Raw genomic sequence first — 19,339 nt, 5'->3', positions numbered from 1 at the left:
AGGCCAGTTAACTGAACAGAATTGACAGAAACCATTTTTTGGAAGTCGTTTTCATGGGGACTGGAGCAATGATGTGCTGTAAGGATCAGTGCTGGGTTCATTGCTTTTTATCCTTTATATAAATGATCTGGATGTGAATATAGGAGGTATATACCAAAACACCAAAATTGATGATGTAGTGCACAGTGAAGGAGGTTATCACAGAGCACATAGGGACTGGGTCAGATGGGCCAATGGGCTGAGAAGTGGCAGATGGAGTTTAATTTATATAAATATGAGGTGTTCCATTTTGGTGAGGCAAATCAGGGCAAGACTTATACAGTTAATGCTAGGGCCCTGGCGCGTGCTGCCAAACAAAAAGACCCAGGGTGCAGGTGCATAATTTCATGGAAGTAGATTTGCAGGTAGACAGGTGAAGGCGGCATTTAGCGCTTGCCTTCATTGGTCAATGTGTTAAGTATCAGAGTCAGGATGTCATGTTGCAGTTGTACAAGACATTGGTTGGACCACTTCTGGAATAGTGCATTCATTTCTGGTCTTCATACTATAGGAAAATTTCTAACTCTTTCAAGTTTAACAAAGACTTACAAGGATGTTGTATCAGAGATAATGGGAACTGTAGATGCTGGAGAATCCAAGATAACAAAGTGTGGAGCTGGATGAACACAGCAGGCCAAGCAGCATCTCAGGAGCACAAAAGCTGACGTTTCGGGCCTAGACTGGGTCTAGGCCGGAAACGTCAGCTTTTGTGCTCCTGAGATGCTGCTTGGCCTGCTGTGTTCATCCAGCTCCACACTTTGTTATCTTACAAGGATGTTGCCAGGTTGGGGGGTTTGAGGTCTAGGAAGAGACTGAATAGGTGGGGCTTTTTCCCCCTGGCATTTCAGAGGCTGAGAGGTGACCTTATAGAGGCTTATACGGTCATAAGAGGCATGGACAGGGTGAATAGCTGAGATACGAGAGTCTAAAAATACAGAGCATAGGTATAAAGTGAGAGGGGAAAGATTTACTAGGGACCAGAGGGGCACACAGAGGCCAGTGCCTGTATACAAAAAGCTGCTGCAGTAAGCAGTGAAGGCAGGTACACCTGCAATATTTAAAAGGCATCTGGATGGATACATGAATTGGAAGGGTTAAAAGGGAAGAAAAGAGGGATATGGGTCAAATGCTGGCAAATGGGACCACATCAGTTTAGTATATCTGGTCTGCACAGATGAGTTGGATGGAAGGGTCTGTCTCTATAACGCTAAGATAACCTGGAAGAATTAAAAGCGCATATTTCAGGTGCAAGCTTGTTAAAATAATAATGTCTTGCTAGCATGATTTAGTTAATTGATGTGGTAACAGAGAAGGTTGATCAAGATACAGGAACAGGACTTTCAGATGCCACATCCTTTCAAGTTTGAGAAGCTACTGAACAATGCTTTTCCACCTTTAGCTTTTCTGGGCTAAGTCACTTGTCTTTCGACCACAGCCTTGGCCAAAATAAACAGAGATCTGGCCAAGTTCACACAAAAACCACAGATCAGGGAGAACAAAACAAAATTAATTTGTTATCAAGTTTGATCACACTATATTCACTATTGTTTACAATGGAATTGCCAAAACAAACTAAATTGACCAAAAAAGGCAATATAATTTGCATGTTAAAATTAGGGGGCATTGGAATTTTTAATTGACCACTGAAATGTCAGCAACAGACACATTAGGAATCTTGCAGGTTTTCTGGTTTATTAACATTCAGTAATATGCATACATATTGGTCCACAACTTTCTTACCCATTAGTATGTGTGGTGAAGGAAAATGATAGAAGCTGATTCCAGAATGGATCATTCTCTGATATGGTTTCTGTGCCAGCAAGACGTTGAAGATAGCTGTTAGTTGCAAGCTCAGCAATGCTGCTGCTATTTGCTCCCATCTCCCACTTGTGCAAAGGGCCCAGTTCAATTTACACCATCACTGCTTTAATATGAACCTGGAAAGAAAACACCATAGACTGATTACAGAAAATGCATCAACAATCCATTTGCTTCCATTACTCATCCAAATTTGGAATAAACTAGAAGGTAAGTGGTTCAGTTTAAAAGATTTACTCGTGAGTCTGTAGCCTCTATTTGATCAGTGATGGGAGTCAGGAGTGTGCGTGAGGTAACTACTGGGAAGGTAAGCAGCGAGTATAATAACTTACCATTAGTGCTTTGGGGCCTTCATTTTTGGCAGCAGAGGAGGAAGAGGAGACCGGGAGCGAGAGGACCCCTGGGAAATATTGTTTGGGCGGAATCAAAACCCAAGACCCCACAAGAGTGGTGTCTCCCACCCTTCCACCTCCTCTAACCTAAGAATAAAAGGGTAAGTTGTTCTCTAATTTTAACAAATCTTTCGGGGAAGTTAAATTTAAGAGGGGATGGCAGTCAGGGCAGTGCAATTTTCCTCCTGCAGGATGTGGGAGGTAAGAGTCAACAGCAGTGACTCTGCTGATTTCACCCGTGGCAAGTGCACCCAACTCCAGCTCCTCAAAGGCTGCATTAGGGAACTGGATGAACACATACAGGAGACTGAGGTGATGATAGAAACGAGCTACAGAGACATAGTTACCCCTAAGTATGAAAGCAGTTGGGTGATAGTAAGCAAAAGGAAGTGAAGGAAACAGTCAGTGCAGGGATCCCCTACGGTGTTACCCCTCAACAATAAGTATACTGTTGCGGGGGATGACTACCTACCAGGGGTAAGCACCAGACAGGTCTCTGGCACAGGATCTGGCTCTGTGGCTCAGAAAGGAAACAGGGAGAATAGGACAGCAACTGGACTGGGGGGTTCAATAGTCAGAGGCACAGACAGGTGGTTCTGTGAACGCAAATGAGACAAAACAGATAGTATGTTGCATCCCAGGTGCCAGGGTCCGTGATGCCTTGGATTGTGTCTTCAAAATCCTTAAGGTGAGCAGCCAGCAGTCATGGGTCACATTGGTACCAATGACATAGTTAGGAAAAGGGCTGAGAATGTGAAAAACAAGTACAAGGAGTTAGTGTGGAAGCTGAAGCCCAGGAAAAGATAGTAATCATCTCTGGATTACTACCAGTGCCACGTGATAGCAAGGTAAGAAATAGGGAGAGCGCAGCTAAACATGTAGCTACAGGGCTGGTATAAGAAGGGGGGCTTCCATTATGTGGATAATTGGCACCCATTCTTGGGAAGGTGAGATCTGTACAGGAAGGACGGGTTGCACCTGAACCGGAAGGGCACAATTATCCTGGGATAGAGGTTTGCTCAAGCTATAAGGAATGGTTTAAACTAGATTGGCACGGGGTGGTAAAGATTTGTAATTCAGAGGAAGTATTCAGCCTTCCAACAGACAACAGGGTGTTAAGAAAGAAATGCAGTTGATGAAACGTTACTGTGGACGCAAGGATGGTTTGAACTGTGTATACTTCAATGCTAGAAGTATCAGAAATAACGCAGATGAACTTGGGTCAGTACTTGGAACCAGGATATTGTGGCCATTACAGAAACTTGGGTAACTCAGAGACAAGAATGTTTGTTGGAAGTTCCACGATTTAGATGCTTTAAAAGAAATAGGTGTGGTGGTAAAAGAGGCGGGGGAGTGGCATTTCTAGTCAAGGCTAGTATAGCAGCTACTGAAAGGCAGTTCCAGAATGATATGTCTACAGAGTCAGTTTGGGTTGAGGTCCAGAACAAGAGAGAAGCTGTCACTTTGTTGGTTTTTTTTTAAAACAGACCCCCTAATAGTGACAGAGAAGTGGAGGAGCAGATTGTGAGGCAGATACTGGAAAGGTGCACAAGTCACAGGGTTGCAGACATGGGTGACTTCAACTTTTCAAATATTGACTGGAAACTTTTCAGTTGTAACAGTTTAGATGGAGTGGATTTTGTCCAGTGTGTTCAGGAAGGATCCCTGACGCAGTATGTAGAGAGACCAATACAAGGAGAGGCCACTTTGGATTTGGTGCTTGGCAATGAACCGGGCCAAGTGTCAGACCCGTTGATGGGAGAGCATTTTGGTGGTGCTAATCATAACTGTTACTTTTACAATAGTCATGGAAAAGGTTAGGTACATACAGCAGGGTAAGGTTTGTAACGGGGAGGGAGTGGTAATTATAATTCTGATAGGCAAGAACTGGGTAACATAAAATAGGAACAGATGCTGTCAGGGAAGATCACTATTGAAATGTGGAGATTGTTTAAGGAATGCATACTCGATATGTTTGTCCCTCGCAGGCAGGGAACATGTGGTCGAGTGAGGGAGCCTTGGTTCTCAAGAGAGGTTGAACAACTAGTTAAGAGGAAGAAGGATGCTTACGTAAGGTTTAGGAAACAAGGGTCAGCAAAGACTCTAAAGGGATTCAAGTTAGCTAGAAAAGGAGCTGAAGAAAGGGCTTAGGAGAGCAATAAGGGGGCATGAGTAAATCTTGGCAGACAGGATCATGGATAACCCCAGGGCTTTTTACACATACATGAGGAATAAGAGAATGACCGGAGAAAGAGTAGGGCTGATTAAGGATTATAAAAGAGATTTGCACATAGCCTAAAGAGATAGGAGAGGTCTTTACTGAATGCTTTTCTTCGGTATTCACAACTCAGAGGGACCTGGTTGTAGAGGAGGTCAGTGTGAAACAGGCTGGTCAGCTAGAGGAGGTCAATGTTAGTAAGGAAGATGTACTAGGAATTTTGAGGAACTTCAAAACAGATAAGTCCCCCGATGGAATGAGCCCGATGGGATTTATCCAAGGATTCTATGGGAAGCAAGGGAAGAGATCGCAGGGCCTTTGGAGATGATCTTTTGATCCTCACTGTCCAAGGGTATAGTGCCGGAAGACTGGAGAGTGGCCAACATCATTCCCTTGTTCAAAAACGGGAATAGGAACAACCACGGAAATTACAGGCCTGTTAGTCGTACATTAGTGGTGGGGACATTATCGGAAAGGGCTCAGAGTTAGAATTTATGTTCACTTGGATAGGCACAGTTTGATTCGTGATAGCATGGATTTGAGAGGGGTAAGATCATGCCTCACAAACCTTATTGAATTCTTTGAAGAGGTGACCAAACACATGGGTGAACGTAGAGCCGTGGATGTGATATACATGGATTTAAGTAAGGCATTTGATGAGGTTCCCCATGGTAGACTCATGCAGAAAGTAAGCAGGCATGGGATTAGGGGGAAATGTGGCAGATTGGGTTCAGAATTGTCTTGTAAGGATCAGCCAAAGGGTGGTAGTGGACAGAAAATATTCAACAGTGCTCAATTACGAGTGGTGTACCACAAGGATCTGTTTTGGGTCCTCTTTGATTTGTGATTTTTGTAAATGATTTGGACGTAGGTTTGGAAGGGTGGATTAGTAAGTTCGCGGATGATACGAAGGTGGGTCACGTTACAGGCAGTGCAGAGGGCTGTTCTAGGCTACAAAGGGACATTGATAGGATGCAGAGCTGGATGAAAAGTGTGAGGTGATTCATTCTGGAAGGCCAAACTTGAAGGCAGAATACAGGGTTAATGGAAAGATTCTCGGCAGTGTGGAGGAGTAGGGGGATCTTGGGGCTCATGTCCAGTTCCCTGAAAGCTGCCACCCAGGTGGATAGAGATGTTAAGAAGGTATATGGCCTGTTAGCTTTTATTAATGGAGGTACTGAGTTCAAGAGTTGCTAAGTTATGCTCCAGCTATACAAAACCTTGTATCAGACACAGTACTCCAGATGTGGCCAATTCTAGTCGCCTCATTACAGGAAAGATGTGGAAGCGTTGGAAAAGGTGCAGAGGAGATTTACAAGGATGGTACCTGGAATGGAGGGAAGGTCTTACAAGGAAAGGTTGAGGCGCTAGGGCTTTTCTCTTTAAAACAACGAAGGATAAGAGGTGACTTGATTGAGATGTAAAAAATGATCAGAGATATAGACAGAACACGGAGGGAGCTATTACGAGAGGACATAGTTTTAAAGTGAGTGGAGGTAGATATAGGGGAGGCGTCAGAAGTAAGTTCTTTACTCAGAGTGCTAGGAGCGTGGAATGCATTGCCAGAGAGGGTAGTGGAGTCAGCCTCATTAGATGAATTTAAGTGGCTACTGGGCATTTGGATGATAGCATAAAGGTGGTGGTAGTGGGGGTGGTGGTGGGGGGAAGACTGCAGAAAGAGAAGGTTAGATAGACCTTAGGCTTAGGGTAAAAGTTCGGCACAATATAGTGGGTGTAAGGGCCTGTACTGTGCTGTACAGTTCTATATTCACTGCAAAGATCCTGCCTCCCCTGCTTTAACCCTTGGCATAAATTTTCCATGCAACTGAACCCACCTCCTATTTAGTTTAAAGCCCTATCCACAGTCCTAGTTATGCGATTTGCCAGGACTTCGGTCCCAGAATGATTCAGGTAGAGACCAGCCCATTGAAAAAGCTCTGTCCTTCCCGGTATTTGTGCCAATATCTCATGAATTCAAACACATTTCCCTCCACACCAAGCCATGTGTTTACCTCTGATTTTGCTGACCCTGTGCCAATTTGTTCATGACTAAGGTAATAATCCAGAGATTACCATCTTTTTGGATCTGCTTTATAATTTAGTCCTTAGCTGCTCATATTCCCTCAGCAAAGCCTCCATCCCCTTATAGCATTTGTACCTACACAGACCAAGGGGCAATTGGATCTTTCCCCTCCTAGCCCAAGATCCTCTGCTACACACAAGATATCCAGAACTCTGACATCAGGCAGGCAGCACAGTCTTCAGGGCTCTCTTTCCAGGTCATAGAGGTCATAGGTTATTCTGGGGAACAGGCAATCTCCGATTATAAACACATTCCTCTTTTCTCTGACTTCTTGAATGGATTGGTGTACCACAGTCCTATGGCCAGTTTGCGCATTCTCCCTACACCCGTACTCTCGCCCACAAAGGGAGCAAGAATCTCAAATCTGTTAGACAACCCCAAGGGCTGAGACTCCTTCAGCACTACCTCCCAGAGTCCTCTACCTACCTCATTTGTAGTCACACCCTACTGTCCCTGATCACTGGCCGAATTTGAAGTAGTTAATCTAAGGGACATGACGACTTCCTGAAACACAGCATCCAGCTGACTCCCCGCTTCGTTTATGTAGTAGCATTCAAAGCTCAGACTCCAACTCTGAGCCAGAGTTCCTCAAACAATTAACACTTGCTACAGACGTAATCACTACAAACCACAATGGATTCTGTCAGTTCCCACATCATGCTGGTAGACACATCACCTGGCCCTGCATCTTTATTTTGTTTACTTCTTGCTTAACTTAATTTTTTTTCCTCCCAAGTCCTACTGGTCTTTTGGTTGGTAACCTGTAAATATTTCTTCTATTTACCTTCAATTTAAGTAACGTAGAATTGATACTCAAACTAGTAGCTACCAATGAACTTAAGTTTGCCTGTCATGCCACTTTTGTGCTGAACTCCTGATCTTGGGCTTCAACTTTTCCTGTTAAAAAACCTTACAAGCAATGAGCCAAGGAGATAAATAAACAAGAAAAATGCACCTCTTCCCCTCCACATCAAACTCCCATGCTGCCTCCAAATTCCCCAAACCACGTACTCATGCCGATTGTGCCTCGCCACAGTCCTCCCTGACTGTGCAAAGCTTACGTAACATTCTGGTCAGTCTCTCCAAAATCTTCCTCCTGAAGTTGACAGGTAACATACTGGACAGAATCGGTTACTGCAGTTCCTTTATCTGAATCATCAGTAGGTTGTTCCCATCTTACTGTCAGTAACATACTCCTCCATTTATACACATTTACCAATCACTGACTGACATACTTTTACATTGGTGTTGTTACCAGGTGCAGCGGAATTTCAAATATATACACAATACTATTAATTTTATGGATTTTTTTTCTCATCTGTATCTACATACAACCACAGCTGTAATTGTTTCAAAATGGTTATTTCACTTAATTAAACAGCACACAAGGAGACCATTCCATCTATGGTGGCCATATTCTTTTCGCCCTACCTGTAGGCTTGCACATTTTTCAACTTCATCACATGCCTGTTCAAAAAAATCTCATGTCAAACCAGACATTGATGTCTTCATGTCTGGAAAAACCATCACAACTAGGTCAATCCAGTTTTGCTATCACCCAATAAAACTTGTACACAGGGGCCATCAAAAATGCCAAGTAATGGCTATCCCCAAATAAGAGACAGTCTAACCATCACCCCTTGACATTCAATGGCAAAGCTGATACCAAAAGATGCAGGCCATTCAACCCTCTGAATCTTCTTTGCCATTCAATGAGATGGCAGGTCTAATTGTCCTTAATTCCACGTTCCTGCCTATTCTCATAACCCTTGATTCCCTTAGTGAATACAGTAAAGGAGTTCAATTACGTGTGCACATTTGCCTGTTTAGATGGGTCTAGATGCGGCAATTGCAGGGAAGGGGACGGCAACATTTAGTCTCAATAGGCTGACCATCTTAACAATGGCGAAGGTTTGATGGACCAGCTGTTAACTTCTTACATTCACATTACTGGAGATGCAGGAAGCTGGTTTTGGTCTCAATATGCCTAAAACAGAGAGAGGATAGTGAGGAACAAAGTTGAGCGAGGTATGGTGAGAGAGTAAGAAAGGAAAGCCCTATCTTTCCCTTCATAATGAGCCATAGCAGTTCAAGAAGGTAACACAATAATGATTAGGGTTTGGGCAAGATCTCGTGCAGCCCCTGCACGAATTGAAAAAGCAGCTGCCCAATGCTTGTAACTCAAAAGCCAAGATGAAAGCATCAGGTTTAACTGATAATATCCATGATGGTCACATGGTCAACTGAGAATTTCTGATAGCTTTGCCTCTCACAGAAGAACTACATCCTAGGTTGCCAGGATAAAAGAACTGTCTCAAGTATAAGCCATCTTCTTCAGGGTAACAGTCTAAGTGGGAAGGTCATACGGTTACGTCAATGCACTAGTTATGATAGCGGACAAACAAAGGTCACAAATTCAAATCCCACCAATAACAAATTACCGCCAGAAAATGAAATGAAAATGCTAGGCATCAAAAACGCTCAGTAGATTTCAGTTTCATATCACGTAGTTTAAACTTACCTAGGTGATATAAAGAGTCATACTGGACTCCAAAACATTCAAACTCCTAAATATTCAAACCCACCAAGTCCCACGGCTACCTGGGCTACATCTCCACTCACCCACCCTCCTGCAAGCATGCACTCCCTTAATCCCAATTCCTCTGCCTCCAAGGTAGAGCATCCCAATCCCAGACATCCCAAATGTCCTCCTATCTCAAAGGCCGCAACTGCCCCCCACCAATGACCAAAAATGCCTTCAATCACATGTCTGGCACTTCCTGCATTTCTGTCCTTAAAACACCACCCCCCTCAATTCAAATAAAGACATAATCTCCCTGGTCCTGACATACCACCCCAGCAACCACCACATCTAGCACATCATTTTCCACCACTTACAATCTGGCCCTACGACCAAAGAGATATTTCCTACCCCACCCCCATCTGACTTTCATAGGGACAGCTCATTTGTGACTCCCTCATCTGCTCCACTCTCCCCAGTAACCTCATCACACCTGGCAACTTTGCCGATAGAATCTATTTAGGTCCATCAAGTCCACACCAACGCTCCTAAAAGCATTCCACCCAGTCCCACCCCACCACCTTTTCCCCTTTATCCCAATGGCGAAACCACCCAACTTGCATATCCCTGGACACTACAGGACAATATAGCGTGGCCAATCCACGTAAACTGTACACCTTTGGATTAGGGGAGATAAAGTGAAGATCCCACAGGAAACCGATGCAGACATGGGGAGAACATACAAACTCCACACAGTCAGTTATCCAAGGTTAGAATTGAAACTCAGATGTGGGATACTTGTTCAACACAATACCAATGCCCTCCAGCTCTATGCAGATTGTCATCTTGGTATGTAACAGGTTCCATTATTTCCCTGGTTATCCTCTTTCCCGTTATATACTTAGAAAATATCTTGGGCTTCTCCCTAGTCTTACCCACCTTTTGAGATGTTAACGGATTAACATCCCATGAATTTTATGCCCCTCATACAGGGGTACATGAACACTGTCAACTTCCTGCCCTAATAGGGTTGTGTGAGAAACGTCTGTAGGGGTATGAAACATTTGTAAAAACAAATGGCATTAAGCTCTAATTTTTATGGTGCTACCCAAACTGCTGCCTACCCCTGTTCCTGCTGAGAAGGCCAGGTCAGTGACCTTTGATCAAGCCAGGTAGTTATCACACTTGAAATCACATCCTGTCATTATCATACACTTTGTGACGATCAAAGCTGTATTCTATTCTCAGATGTAGTACTTGTTTATGTATCTGCAAACTCCAAGGGTATAAAAGCGGGACTGTTCCCTGTTCGGGGAGAATCACTCACGATACTCAGCAAGCTGTGCCGGGTTGCGTACAGCAATCCGCCGCAGCTTGTACTTGCTTAATAATAAAGGAATGTGTTTTTGCAACCAGGTCAGTGTCATGCTCTTGCATCAAGTCCGTGAGGGTCCCTGAAAAACGAACCTAGCATTTGGCGCAGCGAGCAGGGTTCCAACATGTACAGAGGTCTTGTGTGGAGGACTGAATAAGTGATCGTTCGAGTATCAGTGATGAGGGACAGACAGGCCCACAAGGTATGATTCACTTTGGTCTCTCTCACTAACTTACCACCTGTGCGACCCTTCGTCCCTACGTGGCTCTGTACTGACAGAACCCTGAGACAACTCATGATCTTGTACACCGATTGATCCTATGCCTGGTGGTTAGAGTCCCCCAGGGCTATGATAAACTAATTCCGGGAGGTTACAATCCCCCCGTGACTGGGATTTGAGTACCCAGGTCAGTACAGATTGATAAACTAATTCGGCAGGGAGGTTAGAGTCCCCGTGAAATTCGGAGGGGAGAGTCCTCCAGTACCAGGGTTCAAGTCCCTGGAACATAATACCCAAGGTAAAACGATAACTACAGTGTCTGTCTCAACCACACTACCTTCGACCGGTTGTTAAGAGGCGAAATGCCCCACGCGAAGGTCAGGGCCCTGAAGTGGGTGTGGACACCAAGGACCCTGGACTAGTATATAGAGATAAGTAAGAAGTTGAAGCGTTAAAATGGGTCAAACTTTGGATAAGTCAGAGGATGGGACCCCGTTATATAAAACGTGTTGCGAAAACCCAAAGGATGAAGAGCGACTCAGATGTTTACTGGAGTGCCTGAGCAAAAAAATTGGAAAATGAGAATTGACCATTAGGGGGAAAACGTGAGATGTAGATCAATGTATTAAAATTGAAGAGGCCATTTGGAAAAGGCAACATGGGAAGCAAATGGAAGGGTTTAATGTCATCCTGGAGAAAGAGACCTGAGGATTTGACTGAGAAAGCAAAACTGACCAGTTGGTTGGATAACACATGTGGATTAGCACCTGTGATAATGAGGGAAACCAAAAACCTGAGGAGGTTTTAAAGCTGCAGTGTGAGGATTATGAAATGAATGAAAGAGAAAAGGTTAAACAAGAAAGGCTATAAAGGGAAAGACGAAACAGAGAACAGGAATTAGAGCGGCAGGCCGAATTGATGAAAAAGAAAAAGTAAACAAAAACGGAGGTACCTCCTGACATATCTGGATTGCCGATATTGTTCCAAAGTAACAACACAGATGAGCAAGACAAGGAGGACTGGAGAAGGCATCCCTCTGCCCCACAAGGACCACTACCCCCTCCACAACCCTACCCGCCTTTGACAAACCAACACCTACAGGCATCCCAACACCACCATGAGCCCCAACAATCACCTGTGTCCTTACCACCGCCACCATATGCTGACCAAGCCCAAACTAAAATTCCTGCCAGAGTCTGCAGGTGCTTCCGGAACTAGCCCACAATTCTCTTAATGAACCCGCATTTAGGACTGAGCTGAGCTGAAGATTTTTCACTCAAAAGGACAGTGTGTTTTTAAGAATTTTTGCCCTCAAAGGCCTGTAATGCTCAGTCATTTAAGGCCATTTTAGACAGAATTCATAAATGTTTTGCCATGTAAGTTAAGAAGGCAAATTTGAGGCAAGGTGAAAGACAGATCTTGACATTAAGGATCACATTTAACTGACTGTGGCATCAAGGAGCCCTAGCCAAATAAAAAAGAAAATCAGGGGAAAAAAAAACTCTCTGCTGGTTGGAGTCACACGTGGCATAGGAAGATGGTAATGGTTGTTTAACTGAAGTTAATCATCTCAGCTTAGGAAATCTCTGCAGAAGTTCCTCAGGGTACTCTTCTAGGCCCAGACATCAGCTGCGTCAATAACCTTGGCTCCATTATAAGATCAGAAGTGGCGGGATTTGCTGACAACTGTACAATTTACAGCACTAGTTGTGATTCCTCAAATTACTGAAGCAAGCCATGCTCAAAATACAAGAAGAACTGGTCAATATCCAGGTTTGGGCTGAAAAAAGTGGCAAATAATATTCATGCCAGACAAATGTTATGCAAAGACCATCTCCAATAACTGCCAGATAGGCAATCCAACACTGGCCCTTGGCAATTCAATGACATCATCAATTAATCTTCTACTATCAACATCCTTGGGCGGGCGGGCGGGGGGGTTGCCAGATGCTCAATGGACCCAGGATACAAATTTAGTGACTACAAAAGTAGGTCAGAGGCAAGGAATACTGCAATGGACAACTCACCTCCTTATAACGCAAAGTTGGTCCACCATTTATAAGGGTCAAGTCAGAAATGTGATGGATTGCCCCCCACTTGCCTGGATGGTTGCAGCTTCAACAACACTCAAGGACCTTGACACCATCTATCAAAAAGCAGCCCATGTGATTGGTACCATAGCCACGAGCATTTACTCCACCAATGACTGACATTCAGTACACACAGCCACTACTATCCATGAAGGTGCAGTGCAGGAATGGAGTATAGGAGTTGGGACATCATGTTGAGACTGTGCAGGACAGTTCTGGTTGCCCTGTTATATGAGGATATTATTAAATTGGAGAGGGATCAGAAAAGATTTATCATGATGTTGCCAGGAATGGAGGGTTTAATCAAATGAAAGGCTGGATAGGCTGGGGCCTTTTTTTTAACTGGAATGTAGGAGGTTGAAGGATGGACATTATAGAAGGTGAATCTTATAAAACATGGGGGGCATAGATGAGCTGAATGGAAAAGGTCTTTTCCCCAAGGTGGGAGAGTTCAAAACTAGGGGGCATATTTTTAAGGTGAGAGGAGAAAGATTTTAAAATGGCATGCAGGCAACTTCTCTTTTTAAACTGAGTGGTTAGTGCGTGAAGTGAACTGCCTGAGGAAGTGGTGGATTGCAGGTACAGTTACAACATTTAAAAGACATTTGGATAAGTGCAGGAATAGGAAAGGTTTAGAGGGATATGGGCCAAATGCTGGCAAATGGGACTAGATTTATTTAGGATATCCAGTCAGCACAGACAAATTGGACTGAAGGATTTGTTTTCATGCTGTACAGCTCTATGACTCTATATGCAATTGGTCTTACGTCACATGTTTTGGTCTCACTATTTCAAAGAGAGCATTTGGTACCAGAGGAAATGCAGAAGCGTTAACATAGTTGATTCTGGTGTTCAGACTGCAATGCTGATTGAAAGCAGCATGGCAACATCTGGATCATGACATTCGTCTGTGCGATGCTGATGGTCAAACAAACTCTACAAAGAATAAAAGAATCAAGATCATTTGCCTAGATAATGAGATGAAGGGTCTAGGCCCGAAACGTCAGCTTTTGTGTTCCTGAGATGCTGCTGGGCCTGCTGTGTTCATCCAGCCTCACATTTCATTATCTTGGATTCTCCAGCATCTGCAGCTCCCATTAACACAAGATCATTTGCCTGTTAGGATGTTCCTTGATAAGGAAGGATAGTTGGCTTCACTGGCAGACAGAAATTCTCAAAAGACAGCTGTCAGTTGATTGTTATCAGGTGGCCAAAGCTGAACAGCTTTCCAAAAGTTCCAATATGTAAGCACCTTCTGAAGTTGAACTGAAAGGATTGGATAGTTTCGAAAAGAGAAGAATATACCAATGCCAGGGGCAGAACAGCCCATTTCCGATCTCAAAGGGTCCTGATTTTGCCTGTTTGGCTGTCATTAGTCATCAAGTTGTCACGGAAGATCACATTGAGGAGCTCTGGCAGGCAATCAATTTTCATCACCAGCTGAAATAGCTTTTCTGTACTTACAAGGTCAAATACATTGGCGACACTGATGAATGCTATAATATAGCGTCCTTTGTTCAGGGCATTTCTCTTGCAGCTGTCAAATGAAGAAATTATGTTCATGGCAGAACACCCAGTTTTGAAATTACACTGGAAATAAGAATAGGTATGCTGAACCGACAGCTACAACCTGATAAGGGCAACATCAGCAAATACCTTTCCCACAACACTTAGCAGGGAAATCCCTTAATAATTGTTCAATCGTTGTGGTTTACAAAGTCATAACCACACATCCTAAGGCACTGTGTCCTTTCTAGAGTGGACAGAGGTGTTCCCACAGATGTTGCAGGTATGCCAACTTTCCATGCTTGACAAGATCAAGTAGCATAGCATCACCACCTGGGGACATTGCCGCAGCAAATAAGTCACTACTTTCAAAAATTCTTCCACTTTCGGTTCCATATCCAGCTCTTCCATGACAAAATCTCTCTTTTGACTAGCATTTCCTTGGTGACAGACATCCTAAAGTAAAACTCAAAGCACAGTTTCACCCCACCTCTCCAATTTATTCCTCTCCACTCCCCACGAGTGACAACCTGCCTCCAAGATTTTGCAATGACACTGTGAACTTATTGCCTTTTTGGTCAAAGCACCATGTGACACAGGACATCAAGATACTCTGGAAATCAATCTGGCAGTTCGTTAGTCCCTGAGCAGCTTGGACCTCTAATCCTGATCTCCCCAAGCATTCAAGAAATTTCCTTTGTAAGGGTAGACAACCAGGGAAAAGGCCATTAGCATTCAAATGAGGAAAAATTCTTCACACAGAGGAGTGAACATGCAGAATTCTCTGACATAGAAAGACAAGGCCAAAACATTGAACATTTCTTCAGAGCTAAATAAACACTTAGTGAACAAAGAGCATGGGAAAAAAAATTGAGAATACTACTGAGTTGGGTGATCAGGTATGATCATAATGAATAGCAGAAAAGGCTCAAAAGGGCAATTAGAAAATATTAGCAGAAATATGCGATGTTTCTAGGTCAATTAACTAACCAACATGATTTGTCATCTCCAATGTTATTGTAGCATCAAAATAATGCTAGGAGAGTCTTAACAGACATTATTCACGTAAACCCTCTGAGCATCAGTAGGCAATTCAACCACAGAAAACATCAAACTCATCTCAATCCTGCTTTGGCATCTTGAAGAGAGAGAAAGGGTGATTAAACAGTGATCAAGAATAAAACTCAAACTTATAGTTTTATTATAATTTTCCCTCCATAAACTATAGTACCAATTCCAATTCAGGCCCCATCCTGACAATACAGGGCTTGGCAGAACTGTGGACTCAAATGATGTAGGTATAGATATCAGGGACAGTTACTGCGATCAATATTTTCTAACCAATCTGTCAGGGATATTATTACACAGCTCTAGAGTAGACAGGTCTTGAACCTGGGCCTAATGGTAATTAGGTAGGGTCATTATCACTGCACCACAAGAATCCTAGGGTAATTATGATATACTTGAACAAATTAGCATAGACAGAAAGAAAGCATGATCATTTTTAGCAGGCCTGAAAGTGGATAAATCCTCAGGTCCTGATGAGATGCATCCCAGGCTGCATTGGGAGGCAGGGGGTAAAACTGCAGGGGGTCTGACATTTTAAATCCCTCTGGCCATAATAGTGATACCAGTGGACAACAAAAAGCAATGAATAAATCAGGAAACTACAGAGCAGTGAGTCTAACATCAGGGGTAGGAAAACTATTGGAAAAAAAGTCTGACAGAATTAATTTTCACTTGGAGAGCCAAGGATAAATCAAAGATAGTCAGCATGACTTTGTGAACAAGATTTCATGTCAAACAAATTTAACTGAAATTTTTGAGGAGCCAAGTAGGTGTGCAGGCAAGTGCTGTGTAGTTACTGTAGTCAACATGGACTTCATTAAGCCTGCTGATATGGTCTTTCAATACAGACTGATTAAGTAGCCAAAAGCTCATCAAATCTAGGGCATCACCCCCATCCCAGGCCCAAAGATGGCATTCCACATTAAGCAGAGGTTCACCTGCACATCTGCCAATGTGGTATACTGCATCCACTGTACCCGGTGCGGCTTCCTCTACATTGGGGAAACCAAGCGGAGGCTGGGGGACCGCTTTGCAGAACACCTCCGCTCAGTTCGCAACAAACAACTGCACCTCCCAGTCGCAAACCATTTCCACTCCCCCTCCCATTCTCTAGATGATATGTCCATCATGGGCCTCCTGCACTGCCACAATGATGCCACCCGAAGGTTGCAGGAACAGCAACTTATATTCCGCCTGGGAACCCCGCAGCCATATGGTATCAATGTGGACTTCACCAGTTTCAAAATCTCCCCTTCCCCTACTGCATCCCTAAACCAGCCCAGTTCGTCCCCTCCCCCCACTGCACCACACAACCAGCCCAGCTCTTCCCCCCCACCCACTGCATCCCAAAACCAGTCCAACCTGTCTCTGCCTCTCTAACCGGTTCTTCCTCTCACCCATCCCTTCCTCCCACCCCAAGCCGCACCCCCAGCTACCTACTAACCTCATCCCACCTCCTTGACCTGTCCATCTTCCCTGGACTGACCTATCCCCTCCTTACCTCCCCACCTATACTCTCTCCATCTATCTTCTTTACTCTCCATCTTCGGTCCGCCTCTCCCTCTCTCCCTATTTATTCCAGTTCCCTCTCCCCATCCCCCTCTCTGATGAAGGGTCTAGGCCCGAAACGTCAGCTTTTGTGCTCCTGAGATGCTGCTTTGCCTGCTGTGTTCATCCAGCCTCACATTTTATTATCTTGGAATTCTCCAGCATCTGCAGTTCCCATTATCTCTAGGGCAATTGGTAAACTGGATCCAAAGCTGGTTTGGTGGCATTGGGTGATGGAGGAAAGATGTTTGTGTGACTAGAAATCTGAGTTCAGTGGTGTACCACAGGTTTCCTGCTGTTTGTTGTGCGCATTAGGGATCCAGACCAAGGTAACAGTCATGATCAGTAAATTTACAGATGATGTGAAAATTGATGGCATAGTAAATAGTGAGTAGGAAAACCTTGAACCACAAGATGAAATAGATGCGCTGGTCAGATGGGTGGAACAATACAATGGGTGGCAAATGGAATTTAATACCAAAAAACGTGAAGTGATGCATTTCAGGAGGACTCGAAGCAAGGAGTACACATTGATTATGTCTGCCTGGAATTCCACTACTCAGACAGACCTTGTGTGTATGTTCATATATCCTTGAAGGCAGCAGGACAGGTAGATAAGATGGGTGAGGCAGCGTAAAGGATACTTGCCTTTATCAGTGATGGCACTGACTCCAAGAGCCAGGAAGTTATGATGCCACTGTACATAACATGAGTTAGCCAAGCTGGAGTGCTGTGTGCAGTTTTGATCACCATACTATAGGAAAGATGAATGAACTTGAAGGTACAGAAGAGATTCACTGGTATGTTGCCTGAACTACAGCTATGCAGCTGTGAAAAGACAGGGGGGCGGGACTGATGGAACTGTACAGAGCTGAGGAGCAAAAGGATTAAATAGGGACAAACCTTTTCCCATTAGGAGAGGGGTCAATAACCACAGGGTATAGTTTTAAGGGAAGGTGCAGAGGGATTTAGAAGGAATTTGAGAAAAATTTTTCACCCAGAGGGCAATGGCTATCTGGAACACACTACCTAAAAAGAAAGAAGTGGCAGAGATGGCAACTCTCAAAATATTTATGTATTTATATAAACATTTGAAGTGCCATAACATAATAGGCTACAACCCTAGTACTGGAACACGGCATGAGAATGGAGAGATCTTTGATAACTAGTGTGTACACAATGGGCAGGTGGGCCTCATACCATGATGTAAAATTCCTGACTCTACAAAACGAGAATCTTCCTGACTTATCAGCATACTCAATGGATAAACACATACAGGATAATTCTGAAGAAAGTCCTTTCTGTCACCTGCCCTACTATTCTCAAAAGGTCAATTAAGCCCAGGCTGTAAATAACTTCACTGCTTTCATTTGTTTCTCATCAGCTATACAGCACGACAGTTTTCCAAGTGATATGAAATCAGTAAAAGCGTCCCATCTGAAAAATTATTCTACTTATCTACAACTTCAGGGAGAGAGTTGACAGATTATATAATAAAGCTGTTTTTAGTACTGCATCAACGCAAGAAAAATAAAACGAGAAACTGCATATAGTTTAATATATTCTATAGGTTCCCAAAATTACATGTCAACGTTTTATTTGGGAGAGGTGTTCTTTATGACGCATGTCCAGGTTAAGGTTGCGCCAAAAATGCACGTTGATGTTGTCACTTAAATAACTTACCTTCAGCGTATTACATCCAACTTTATTCCGCGCCAATCAACATTCTAAGGGACCTGGGAAATACAAATCGTGCGATCTCTGCTGAGTTCTCCTGAAGAGAGGCCTACGCTGAGAGAACTCACAACCTCAGTGCCTGTACACTCAAACCAGCCTCGGGTCAGTGTAAAAACAGCACGCGTACTGTCCTGTTTTAACGGTTTTTACTCGCCTGCTTGTCTACCTTGTCCCGTGGCCTGTCCAGACGAGCAATCCGCCAACAGACAAACGCCAAACGCTCGCGCACTGCGCCAACCGCCCACCCACACTGACTTATCCACGTCACATCATCTGCATCACTGTCTCAAAGTGGCAGAGCGTGCGCAAGTCTCCGTTTTGGGTGGGAGACGCCATGCATTCTGGGAATTGTAGTTTTCCCTTCAACGGCTGGCCTTCCTTTTGCAGCTTTCAGTTTCTACCCTCTACCCGCTTTCTTCTTTATGTTGCTGCACTGAGGTGACTGAAAAAGAACTTTTTACGTTCGTTTATATGACCCCTTTCACGAGCACAGTGTTTTATTGCCAAAGCAGGACTGCAGCAACCGGAAGACACTGCTGATGCAAAAGACTAGAAGTTGAACTGTTCGCATTCCTGGCTAGCTCGTGCCTGGGACGAGGGGATTGTCTTAAAGGAAACACTCAGCAATTTAGGTTCCATCAATGAAGAGAAAAATGGTAACTGCCTTTCTCTGCTGTATTCATCCAGCCTCACGTTTTATTATCTTGGATTCTCCAGCATCTGC

General features: G+C 43.9%; 1 protein-coding gene across 6 annotated transcripts in view; it reads right to left on the bottom strand.

Annotated features, from left to right (window-relative positions):
- dym (dymeclin) overlaps positions 1 to 18,886 on the bottom strand; it is a 438,871-nt gene extending 419,985 nt beyond the window's left edge. For 4 of the 6 annotated variants that reach the window (XM_059649745.1, XM_059649765.1, XM_048533408.2 and 1 more), the window contains exons 1-2: positions 18,770 to 18,886; positions 1,780 to 1,976 (exon numbers count right to left, since the gene is read on the bottom strand). In XM_059649745.1, coding sequence (XP_059505728.1) covers positions 1,780 to 1,919 — 140 coding nt within the window. In that variant the 5' untranslated portion in view covers positions 1,920 to 1,976; positions 18,770 to 18,886. The other 2 variants (XM_059649750.1, XM_059649748.1) reach the window with 2 other exon arrangements.
- Positions 18,887 to 19,339: the final 453 nt, after the last annotated feature.

This window comes from Stegostoma tigrinum, chromosome 1 (assembly GCF_030684315.1).
Source record: "Stegostoma tigrinum isolate sSteTig4 chromosome 1, sSteTig4.hap1, whole genome shotgun sequence".
NCBI lineage: Eukaryota > Metazoa > Chordata > Chondrichthyes > Orectolobiformes > Stegostomatidae > Stegostoma > Stegostoma tigrinum.
The sequence above is the reverse complement of the archived record's forward strand: the minus strand, read 5'-3'. Positions and strand labels throughout refer to the sequence as shown.